This window comes from Phoca vitulina, unplaced genomic scaffold (genome assembly GCF_004348235.1).
Source record: "Phoca vitulina isolate PV1807 unplaced genomic scaffold, GSC_HSeal_1.0 scaffold65, whole genome shotgun sequence".
NCBI classification, from domain to species: Eukaryota; Metazoa; Chordata; class Mammalia; order Carnivora; family Phocidae; genus Phoca; species Phoca vitulina.
In genome coordinates this window covers 6,810,944-6,822,814 of record NW_022589768.1, presented here as the reverse complement: position 1 = coordinate 6,822,814, position 11,871 = coordinate 6,810,944, and the positions used below count along the sequence as shown (strand labels likewise).

The 11,871-nt window shown below is 58.3% G+C and overlaps 1 protein-coding gene across 1 annotated transcript; it reads left to right on the top strand.

The window, feature by feature from the left end:
* ISG20 (interferon stimulated exonuclease gene 20) lies at positions 1–11,235 on the top strand. Its single transcript, XM_032392023.1, has 4 exons — positions 1–233; positions 489–740; positions 9,484–9,684; positions 11,017–11,235. The coding sequence occupies exons 2-4, from the start codon at positions 513–515 to the stop codon at positions 11,101–11,103; spliced, it is 516 nt and encodes a 171-aa protein (XP_032247914.1). The 5' UTR covers positions 1–233; positions 489–512; the 3' UTR covers positions 11,104–11,235.
* The last annotated feature ends 636 nt before the right edge of the window (positions 11,236–11,871 follow it).

The window sequence follows — 11,871 nt, the reverse complement described above, 5'->3', positions numbered from 1 at the left end:
CGAAGGTGAGCTGCCAGCACAGGGAGTCTGCGGGCAGCCGGAGGAGCCGGAACGGCCCAGCCCCTGTACCCAGCCTCCCGCCCCTGACTTCGCCTGATAACAAACCAGAAACTGAAACAGGGTCGGGATTCCCGGCGTGAAGTCAGAGATGAGTCACAGCTCAGAGTGACTGCACTAGCGGAGAAGTGGTACCAGACAGGCAGACGTGAGCCGAGGGCAGCGGAGGCAGGCAGGTGAGTGGGAGCTGGGGCGGTGTAGGGGGTGAGCAGGGAGGGGGCATGGGGGGCGGCCCTGCCCGTCTCGAGGCCCCGGGACTGCTGGGCTCGGGAAGCCGGGCGGGGTGGCAAGAGGCCAGCTTTGCCTGTTGCTGGGTGGTGTTCGTGACAAACGGGGCAGAGGGCACAGGCTGGTGGGGTGGTGGCCGAGGACACCTGGGGCCGCGGTTGGCCCTTGGGTGATGCCCCCCCCCCACCGCCTCCCCTCTCCAGCGCGTCTGAGGGTCCCGCTGAAGCATGGCAAGCAACTTCGAGGTGGTGGCCATGGACTGTGAGATGGTGGGGCTGGGGCCCGGCCGGCAGAGTGGCTTGGCTCGCTGCAGCCTCGTGGACTTCCACGGCACCGTGCTCTACGACAAGTTCATCCGGCCCGAGGGGGAGATCACTGATTACAGGACCCCGGTCAGCGGGATCACGCCTCGGCACATGGAGGCGGCCACGCCGTTCGCCGTGGCCCGGCAGGAGGTGAGTGGAGGGCTGTCCGCCAGTCAGGCCAGGGCGGCGGGGAGGCCACGGCCCCCCCACCACCACCACACATCCACGTGCACACTTCCCTGGCACCTTCCCCAGATGCCAGATCTGTGACCCCAGATGTGGCAGATTCCCCCCACCTCTACATGAGAGTGCACTAGGGCATCCCTGCGAAGGCCTCCTGCCCTCAGACAACCTTAAACTCACACCTGGGGAAATTTCAGGGCATCTGGTCCACCCTGCTGGCCTTGTGATGGGGGAACTGGGTTCCACCTGATGTTCCCCACGGTGGGATTCTTTTGTCTACCCTGGCTGCCCCTGGTCAGCCCCGCGAGGAAATGAGGAAACAGGGCTCTCACTGGCTGGGCCCTTGGTAGGGGGCTCCTGGTCTTGGAGAACAGGCTGGAGCCCCTGGACCAAGGGGAGAGCTTGCGCCCAGACCCACGGTAGGCCTTCCATCAGCTTGAGGTCAGTATGTGGTCCCAAGATTTCCCACCCTCCCAGTTCACCTAGTTGTGATAACTTGTTCAGGTCCCAGTTTCTGTTTCTGTTTCTCTGAATCACTAGATGGAAAGCAAACTCAACCTCTCTTGCACCAGCTTTAAGTCACTTCTGGGAAGCTTAGAAGGGCAAGTAAATTCACCAGTTTCTAGGCTACTGGGGCTTAGGGGAAGTGCCAGAGGAACACAGAGGACCAAGGTTTGTCCCAGATGCACACGCCGCATGCCCAAGATAAACACAAAACATAAGCAACCATAGCTCCTGTTTCCCAAGCACTGGTGGTCTGGAGCTCGCTCACACCTCACGGGACAGCCGCCAGGAGGGTTCTCAGGAGCTGTAAACCCAGAGTTAAGAGGGCCAGTCTTGAATCCTGGCTGGTGACCTAGCAGCTGAGTTACCTTGGGCAAGTTACTCGGGCAGCCTCTCTGTGTACCCAGTTTCCCGCACCTGAAACAGAAACTGGGTGTAATAATAGTAGCAATTTCATAGGATTATCGTGAGGATTGAGAAAGTGCCTAGAGAGAGTGCCTCTATAAGAACCCGTTAGCTGTTACGATCGTCTGTTATCCCCATATTACAGATGCGCAAACTGAGGCCTGAGTGAACTAAGTGTATTGGTTTGCTGGGGCCACCGTAGCGAAGTACCACAGACTGGGGGCTCAAACAACAGAAACTTATTGTCCCACGGTCGTGAGGCTGGAAGTCCGAGCTCAGGGTGTCGGCAGGCTTACTTCCTTCTGCGGCTGTGTGGGAGAGTCCGTACTGCGTCTCCCTCCCAGCATCTGGGGGTCGGCCGCCAGTCCTGGGTGTGTCTTGGCTTGTAGAAGCATCAGCTTAATCTCTGCCTTCATGTTCGCCTGTGTTCTCCTTGTGTGCGTGTTTTGTGCCCCTGTTGCTCGTTTATAAGGACAGCAGTCCTGTTGTATTAGGGCCCTGATGGCCTCCACAAATTACATCTGCAATGACCCTATTTCCGAATAAGTCACATTTTGAGGTACTGGGGGTTAGGATTTCAACGTATGAATTCAACCCATAACACTAAGTGACTCGCAAAGGTTCACATGATGGAACGTGGTCAGGACTCAGAGCTTAGGCTCAGACCTCTAGGGCTGTGTGTCCAGTAGGGGGCCGCCGAGCCACATGTGGCTATGAGCGCCCCAAAAGCGACTGGTCTGAACCGTGATGTGCTGTAAATGTAACATGCACATGGGGTTGCAAAGACTTTTATTAAAAAATTCATAAAATACCTCAATACTTTTTTATATCACTTACGTGTTAAAATGATAGTATTTTGGAATATTAGGTTCAATGAAACATATTAAAACTAAGTTCCCCTATTTTTACCTTTTTAAATATGGCCATTAGATGATTTAAAACTACACATGTGGCTCACATTATGTGTCTACTGGACAGCACTGTCCTATAGGTACTAAGAGGAGGCCAGGGAGCCCTGAGCTGGGGATGCAGTACATCCGCATGGCTCTGGAAAGACTCCGTGAGGCTGGTGGTATTCACAAGGGGTTTTCGGAGCCTGTGTCTGCAACCCAGTGGGCCACAGAGAGCCGTGGAAGATTCTTGAGCAAGAGCATGGCAGGATCAAACCCAAGTTTCGAGAAGACTAGAATGGGGGGTGCTGTGGAGGATAGATGGTAGTGAGCAAAGAGATGTCGATAGGGGGTGAGTCAGAGCCCCTGGGAAGGCATCAGCAGACAGAGGACTGGGAAGAAAAAAAATGTCAGGATGGAGGTGGCCAAAGGGGAGTCACCAAGCAGGGGAGGGCAGCATAAGGAAGAGGTGGGTTGGATGTTCAGGGGTCAACGGGAGGCCCAGGGACACGGCAGGAGCTCCCCACACTCAGATCCCCACTGAGCAGTCAGGTGGACTACGTGTCTCCATCCTTCGTCGTCCTCCTCCTCTCCCCAGCCCCCCACCACCTCGCTGGCAGAGCGGCAGGAAGGCCGGAGAGCCCAGAGCCTGGGGGAGAGGAGGCAGCAGGGAAATGCTGCTCGCGTTCCCTGGTCTCGACATGCAACCAAGTCGCTGTGTGCCTTGGAGCACTGGCCTGGGCGTCGGGCTGCCTAGGTCCCCATCCACATTCGGCGCAGAATGCTTCGAATCTCAGCTGGAGATTGGGCCAGGCCCAAGGCTTCCCGTGTGTAGCTCGGAGCCCTGCCCAGAGAGGGAGCCAAGAATCTAGAGACCAGGCAGACCTTTGAACCACATCTGGGGTTTATATTTCCTGCTCCATCACTCACTGCTTGGTGTGACCTTTGGCAAGTTCTCGAACCTTCCTGAACCTGTTTGCTCATCAGTGACAGGGGCTGCTAATGCCTCCTCCCTGGCCTCGAGTAGGTTGCATGCAGTGCCGGGGCCTGTAGCCCAAAGCACAATGCCGGGCCCGCAGCTGATGGTCGCTGACCGTGCCCATGGAGAAAGAAGGGCAGACACCCACATGATAGGTCTGAGTCCCCTTTCTGACTTCCCTTGAGAACCGTGATCTTAGATTCTGGCTCTCATTTTCTGCCTGAACAGCAGGGATGCTGTGCCAGAGAAACTTTCCCAGGCCTGGCTCAGACCACAGCCTCCCCATACCACTGTTCAGATACCTCCCATGGCTCCCCATTGCCCAAGGTCCCCCAGCACAATACTCGTGGACCTCCAAACCCTACCGACTTGCCTTTCCCGCCTTCCTTCCTAGCTCAGCCACCATCCAGCCACACCCCTACTCTCCCCCAGCCCCCAGCCCTGCCCCGGGTCAGCTACCACGCTGGCAGGCTCAGGCCAGAGGAGTCCTTTGTGATGCCCTCCCCCACCCTGCCCACCATCCCCACCTCCCCGCGTGGGGCCTCTAGTTCTCCTTGCCGTGGCCCCTGTACTTTAAAGCTTGCCTGTCCGCACACCTGGTCTGCCTAGTTCCATACGGCTGCCATGTGTTCTATTCTGCCCCCAGACTGGATGGTGTGCTTTGCACACAGAAGGTACCCTGAGAACGTTTGTGGGATTGGAGTCGAATTGATTTTCACAAAATACAGGAGTTCTGGCAGCTGTGTGGAACAAAATTGCCTCTGCCTCATGCCGGCCTTGGCTGCCAGGAGGCAGGGATGCACACCCAGCCTGGGGCCGGAGGGCAAGCACACTGTCCTTAGACGTGCGTGGACGTGGGTCTGTGGCCTCTGGCTTGTTGCTAAACTTCTCTGTGCCCTTCGGTAGGAGCATCTGTGCCGCAGGGTGGGTGAAGCAGCGCAGGGGAGTCCAGCACCATGTTCTGGCTCTGTTCTAAGCGCACCACTGCCTTTGCTCCCTGCAAGAGTCCTGGGAAGTCGTTAACCAGCATCGCTACCCCATTTTACAGATGAGCAAACAGAGGCACAAGGCTGAGCAAGCTGTCCAAGGAAAGCATAGAGCGGAGACCCAAATTCTGGCTCCAGAATTTGCTCTGGGATATTCAGTCCCATGATGGACGTGTATAAATGTGCTCTCGGAATGCTGTGTCCGGTGTATGTAAGGGACGGTGTCAGGCCCAGCTTGTGCATGAAGATGTGGGACAACGCACCGCGGTCATTTGTTTCCATGAACAAGGACACAGAGGCAGCTCGAGCCCACTCTATCACCCATATGTTCTAATCCCAAAGTCAGAGACGGGGCTCACGGGTCCCAAGATGCGCTGGGGTGGGGGGATCCCAAAGGGAAGAAGCCTATCAGCCATTTATCAGACCCCCACAGGGCTGGGGGACACCTCTCAGGTGAGTCTAGGACTCGCCAGGCCTTGGTTTCACGCAGGCAACTTTCGATCGCTGCTCACCAGCCTGTCTCTTCTTCCGACGGGAGCGGCGAGTGGGCCCCGCTCCTGGTGAGCCATAGACCAGCCCAGGCAGCCAGCAGGGCTCTGGGGAGCCACGAAGCCCCGCCCGGCCCACCCAGGAGGGTTGTGCACGGGATCCTGCTACTCCCTTCTCTCTTTATTTTTATCTTTTTGAAATGTGGTCACATTACTTTTATAGTGGAAAGTTACTGCCTGTTATCTTCTGAAACCTCTAGGTCTGCCCATCATCTAGAGTGGTGGTTCCCAGTGTGGAGTGATTTTGCCCCCCAAGGGACGTTTAGCAGTATCTGGAGACATTTCTGGTTGTCATAAGTGGGGCAGGGGGTCTGCTACTGACATCCAGGGGGGAGAGAACAGGGATGGTGCTAAGCCATCCTATAATGCACAGGACAGCCCCTCCCCCGGCCACACAGATGCCAAAGAAGTATCGACAGTGCCCAAGTTGAGAACCTGCTCTAGAGAGCCCCACAAATCAGGCTGTCAGCGCAGGAGAGAACCCATGAGGAGACAGGTCCAGAGAGGGGCAGCGACTTGCTTAAGGACACACAGCAAGCTGTGATACAACTCGATGTTCAGATTCAGGGCTCTCCCCTGGTGGGTTCATGCTGTTGTTGTTGTCGTTGTTGTTGTTTTTCTAACAGTAATTTTTAATCGGTTATAGTTTATTTTTTGTAAGTTAATGCTCTCTTAATGTTAACCCAGTCTGTTGAATAGCATCTACCCATGACCAGGATCGGGGAGGGATAATTACATTTTTAGTTGGCAGACAAACCAACTGAATCCCATGAAGCCTCCCGGTTTAGGAGGGAAATGCAGCAGAAGGGAGACCTCTGACAGCTGTTTCCAGTATAGCCGCCCTTGCCTGGGCCAAGTGCACTGTTGGGGCCCCGCCACTGGGCCGGTATCTCTGGGGCCTGGCCAGATGGAGGAGGATGACTTCACCATCCAGGTTTCCCCCAGCAGAAGCAGCCTTGTGGGATGCGGGCACAAGCTGGGGTGGGCACACCTGCAGAGCCGACCAGGGGACCGGGGCCACTCCGGAAGGTGACAGAAGGGCCTGGCCCTCTGGATTTTTAACAAGGGCCCCAGGTGATTTTTCTGATCAGGCACATCTGGGAAATACTTGGAACGAGAGTGGGAATGCAGTGGCATCAGGCTGTCATCCCCCTTCCGTGTGACACCGGCACACGCCGCTGTGTCCCCCTTTCCCCGTCGGTAAGATGGTATGATGATTCCAGCCTCACAGGGGCCCCATTCCTGCTTCAGGAAGTCCTCAGAGAGCTGACACAGGTCCCACATCGCTCTCCCCTCTGACATCACTACCGCTGAACTAGGTTCAGCAGGTGGGGAGAAGGACAACTGTAATGATAGGTGGTGACAAGGACAACTGTAATGATAGGGACGGGTCAGGCAGATCCGGATACCTCGCTGCAGCTCTCAGGTCACCAGCTGTGTCCCCTGGGCAAGCCTCTCCACCTCTCTGGCCCCCAGTGCCCTCCCCTGTGGCAGGGAAATCGGAATCCTCGTGCTGAGAGGTGCCCGGGTGAGGTGAGGAAAGTCCCTGGCCCAGGGCCGGCGACGAGAGCAGATGGGTGAATGGCCCTCCTCCAACCCACTGGGCTCTCTCCAGGAATTTGATTCCTGTGTCTGACACACCTGCCTCCTGACGCTGACTCAGGGCAGGTCCCGCGGCCAAAGCAGGTCACACAGCCCTGAGGTCCCTCCCCTGGGCTCCAGCGGGCCCCCCACTTCCCTCCCCAGCCCTGCCTCAGGAAGTTGGTGGAGCCTCACCTCTCCCGGCCTCCACCTTGCACCCGGGGAGCCGAAGCCCAGACGCGGTCTGACTCTGAGAGCACACAGCGAGGACCTGCAGTCTCTCCCTGCCCAGCGCCCGGCATCCTTGGCCTGCACGGTCGCGGGCATCTCTCTGCCCAACAGATTCTTCTCTTTTCCTGGCTTCCTCTTTCTTCTGCTTGTCCTCTCCTCGTATTTTATCTGTCTCATCTTGAGTCCCGTGGTGCTGACCGTAGCCACCACCACCCCTCCCCCAGCCCCGAGACCCTCGGGCTCCGGAAGTGATTAAGTTCCCAGGAATCCACCTCCCAGGGACTCGGTCCTCTTGCGCCTGGGACCCGTGGCTGCCGTTTCTGGGATGGCAGACAGTCCCTCGGGGCTCTGTGTGAACTGGGCCCCGAGCCAGCTCCTCGTTGGGGGAAAACAGGCCACATTGTTCGGGAATGTTAAAGGATGTCCCTACGAGAAAGGGCGCGTGACCCCCGGCCGCCCAGCGCGGCCCTAGTGCTGGCCACTGCGCTCTCCTCCACATGCAGGCCTCGAGCTGCTGCTGAGGCCGTGTGCCCTCGCCACTCGCGTGAGCCCTGGATCAGCAGCAGCAGCGCCAGCTGTCAAAATGCGAAATCGGAATCCCAGATGTCTGGGCCTTCACCGGGTGACGCCTCAGCCCAAGCGTGAGCAGCCCTGGTGTCCGTGCGACCGGCCCAGCTCCATTCTTCAAGCGAGCTTCCCCAGTCCCTAGGCTGACTGTGGGCTCTGTGCAGCGGTGGTCCCGACAAACCGACAAAACCACGGGAACGGGGAGGGGGTGATGGGCAGGCTGGTGACAGGAGATGGACAGACCCCATGGACAAGTCGCCTCGTGTCTCTGAGCCTTGGCTTCCCCTTCTGTAGAGTGGCCACAGGGATCCTGTGGTGGCCAAGGGAGAGCATGCAATGCCCCACGTGATGTCCCAGGAGGCCAGTAGAAGCAGAAGCGGGGCACGGGAGGGTGTCAGCCCTGTGAGAAGTCTCCCCCAGGCACAGAAGACAGGGCAGAAGCTATCGGAGAGCTGTCCAAAGGGGGGCCTGAGCCCCAAGCTGCCCCTCCAGCTCCGCCCGAGATCCCGCCTCCCGTCCTCTCTGATGGCAGCCAGGGTAAAGAGAGGGGAGTGGCCCATGTGGCTCGAGGTAGGAGGTTGTCCACAGGGCCACCATGGGAAAGGAGTCAGGGTAGAGGCAAGACGGCGGGCTTGGGCACGTGTGAGGGTACTTCAGGGCTTGCTCCCCAAAGCTCAGCTGTGTGGCTGGTGGGGGCCTGGAGCAGCCTCTTTGGGAGTGTGGTGGAGACAAGCAGCCTGCTGGCTCTGAAGGCTGGCTCTAGCACCGAGTGCCTAACTAGCTGTGTGACTGTCCCAGTGATCTAACGGTGCTTCGCAAGTCACCTCCAAACAGAGTGGCTCGAACAAGGTCAATATTTCCTTCGCTCGTGCATCTGCAATCTGGACAGGGCTTGGCCGATGGGGCCAGCTGGGAGGCTCAGGCGTCCCACAGGCCCGGAGCCGGAGTCATCGGGAGGTTCGCTTGCCCACCCATCCGGTGGCTGGCGCCGGGGCCCCTCGGGCATGGCTCTCCGCCTCCCTGTGGTCACTCCAGCAGGTGGCTTCGGGGTAGCTCGGGGCTGCTGGGGGACTGGCCCCCAGAGAAGTCAGAAGTCACACAGCCTGGCCCATATTCGTTCCAGGCAAGGGGGATTGAGCTCCATCTTTGGAGAGCAGAGGTGCCAAGGGATCCGCAAACTTGCTTTAAAATCCGCAGAGTAACCTGGGACAAATTATTTCCCTTTCTTGGTGCTTCAGTTCTTCTCCTCTGCAAAATGTCAAATACAGGCCTCTCTCATCGCTGTGTTAGCTTTCTATGGTTCTGCTGTAACAAAGCATAAGCCGAGTGGCATGTGTTAGCTCGCCGTTCCACAGTTCAGAAGTCTGGCACGGGTCACAACGGCCGAAATCGAGGTGTGGGCAGGGCTGCGTTCCTTTCTGGAAGCTCTGCGGGAGGGTGCGTTTCCTTGCCTTTTCCAGCTTCTGGAGGCCGCCGTGTCCTTGACGCCTGGCCCCTTCCTCCCTCGGCAAGGCCAGCAGCTGCATGTCAAGTCCTCGGGACAAATCACTGACGTCCACATATAAGGGCCCTTGCGATTATGTTGGGCCACGCGGGTAATCCAGGCGATCTCCCTTATTGGGAGGTTGTCTTCTACCTGAGCCCATCCGCACCTTTAACTCCCTTCTGCCAGGCAATGTGTCTGCATCGTTGGGAGGTCGTTATTCTGCCTGCCACAGTAGGGTTGTTGAAAGGATTAGATGACATACTTAGCCTGGCACATGGGCCATATTCAGCAGCGGCCACTGCTATTACATGTGGAAGCCACTGAAGGAGTCGGGGACACGCCTTTGGCATGGACCTCAACCACTGAGCGTGAGGAGGGGCCTCATTTTATAGAGGATAGGTTGGAAGCCCAGGGGGGGGGACAGTTTGCTCACAGTCACACAGCAAGCCGAGGAGGGGCTGCTTCCTACCAGTTGCCCCAGATCCACGCAGAGGACCCTGCGTGAGGCGTGGGCTGCCTGTCTTCCCGGCCAGATCCTGCAGCTTCTGAGAGGCAAGCTGGTGGTGGGTCACGACCTGAAGCACGACTTCCAGGCGCTGAAAGAGAACATGAGCAACTACTCCATCTACGACACGTCCACCGACAGGCTGCTGCGGCGAGAAGCCAACCTGCTGTCCTGCAGGCGGGTCTCCCTCCGGGTACTCAGCGAGCGTCTCCTCGGGCAGCACATCCAGGTGAGCACCCCCCTGCCTTCCCGGGCTCCGGGGGCCCCCCTCCCCCCTGCAAGGCTCTCACATCCCCCAGGGGCTCCAGAACCCCCACATTTGGCCCCAAAGATGCTCTGCCCACCACCCGCCCCCCCCCAGTCCTGAGCAGCTGTGGGCACGCGAGTAAGGAGGGGCGCTGGCTTCGGGCTTCCTCAGCCCCCGGCCCCAAACAAGCACCAGAGTGCGGGAGGTTTATTCAAGAGGTGACCCCAGGACGCACTGGGAGAGCGAGGATGTGAGGCAGGGAAGGGAAGGCACCCAACAAAGGTTTTGTTCGTGTGCTTTTAAACTCAAGCCAGTTGCCCCGGGATAACTGAAGCTTAACCCCACTGCGGGCCTCTGGGAAATCCCACAGACCTCAGATTTATGCAGGGAGCGGAGGTATTGACAGCTCCCATCAGGCACAGCTACTGCTGCTCCCGGGGCCCCCCACTCCTCAGCACCTCCAGGTGAAGGCGCCCGGGTGCTGGTGCTTGGGAGGTCACCGAGCTGGCAGGGCCGAGGGCGGTGGGCCAGACACTAGCAGTTGCAGCTCCACGTGGGGGCCTTCCCGGTCAACAGCTATTTATCAGCACCTACTCTGGGCCAGGCTGGACGGGGGGCTGGAGACGCACGGCTCGGCAGGGCTGGACCCTGTGCTTGAGCCACTCTTGGTGGAAGGGAGGGTGGCCCATTAGCCTGAAGGGATGAAGGACGGGTGGGCGGGGAGGAGGGCAGGTGTGCACCGGTCCGAAGGGTGAGTCTTCGTGGAGGGGGGCGGGGAGGGGCGAGCAGGAGCCCCAGCCTGAGGTGTGAGGCCCCGCTTGGCCGGGCGACCGGGGACTGTGTAGGTCGCAGGGAAGGGACCTGAATTTGGGCCCCTCTGTTAGCCTTGTGGCACACAGGACCAAGGACAGAGTGGTCAGCACACGGATTCACTGAGGTAGCACTTTAGAAACATCGTTTTGACCTACTTTTCTATACGGGCCCGGTGCCCTGGAGCTCCCGAAGTGTCGGACAGCGAGTCTGCAGCCCCCCTCCCCCCACCGGCTGATCAGCACCCGGAGGGCACAGCCCGGCTCTCTGGATGCCGGATGCCGGATGCCGGAAGCAGTGCCTGGCCACACCTGGGCCTAGGGCCCCAGCTCCGGGGCTGAGAGCTGAAGCCAGGCCTGCTGAGTCCAGGGCGTCAGAAACCTGCAGAGACTCACCCACTGACCCACATCGGGGCCCTGGAACCTGGGGTGTGAGCGGGGAAGGCCCGGGTCACACGGGGTCTCTGCCTTCACCCCCAGCCCACGCCCCTGCCTGTGTCTACAGAACAGCTGCTTTGGACACAGCTCGGTGGAGGACGCCAGGGCAGCCATGGAGCTCTACCGGATCTCCCGGCGCATTCGAGGCCGCTGAGGGCCCGCCCGGTGGAGCGGGACTGGAGCTCCGTCTTCGTCCCGAAGTCTTCGTCTCTTCAAGACTGCAACCCCCTTGCTTTTGGAAAATGCGTCTTTAGCAGTAAAATAGCTCTATATTTTTTCTACTCCATCATTGGATACTCCTCTTGCCTTTTTCTGAGCCGGGTAAGGGTGATGGGCCCCAGTCCGTGTGATGCTTAGAGGACCATCAAGACTGAGCTGGAACGGGGGTGGGGTGCGTGGCTGGCGGGGGCGGGGGGGTTGGTTTCCTGAATAATCTTGAATCCTGTGTATCCAAGAAGCAGCTGGAGGAATCTAGGTGGCATGTAACTAAAGCCTTGCCCCGCCTCCCTTTTCCTGTTGCATTTACGTCCAGGGCGGTGGCTCCCAGCTCCGAGGTACATTCGTGCCATCTTGAAATGGGTGCCATGGCTGTGGCACGGAGGTACGGAGAATGTGGTGCCCTTCAGCAAGTCCTCCCTCCTCTTGTAAAATGAGGAAGCAAAGGTAGTGGATTTTGAAGTCAGAACTAAGTTGGAGTCTTGGTTCTGCCATTTAGTAGCTAGAGTTACTTAACTTCCCCAAGCCTCAGTTTCTCCATGTGTAAAATGGGAAATTCTTTTCTTTTTAAAGATTTTATTTATTTATTTGACAGAGAGAGCACAAGCAGGGGGAGCACCGTGTGTGTGTGTGTGTGTGTGTGTGTGTGTGTGTGTGTGTGTGTTGGGGGGCAGCTGATTCTGATCAGGACCTCCACAGGTGACTC

Bases quoted from the DNA above. Each gene is read 5' to 3' on its own strand.
- ISG20 (XM_032392023.1), top strand. From the start codon at position 513: ATGGCAAGCAACTTCGAGGTGGTGGCCATGGACTGTGAGATGGTGGGG. The intron at 741-9,483 runs GTGAGTGGAGGG...CTTCCCGGCCAG, and splicing joins TCGCCGTGGCCCGGCAGGAG to ATCCTGCAGCTTCTGAGAGG. The intron at 9,685-11,016 runs GTGAGCACCCCC...CTGTGTCTACAG, and splicing joins TCCTCGGGCAGCACATCCAG to AACAGCTGCTTTGGACACAG.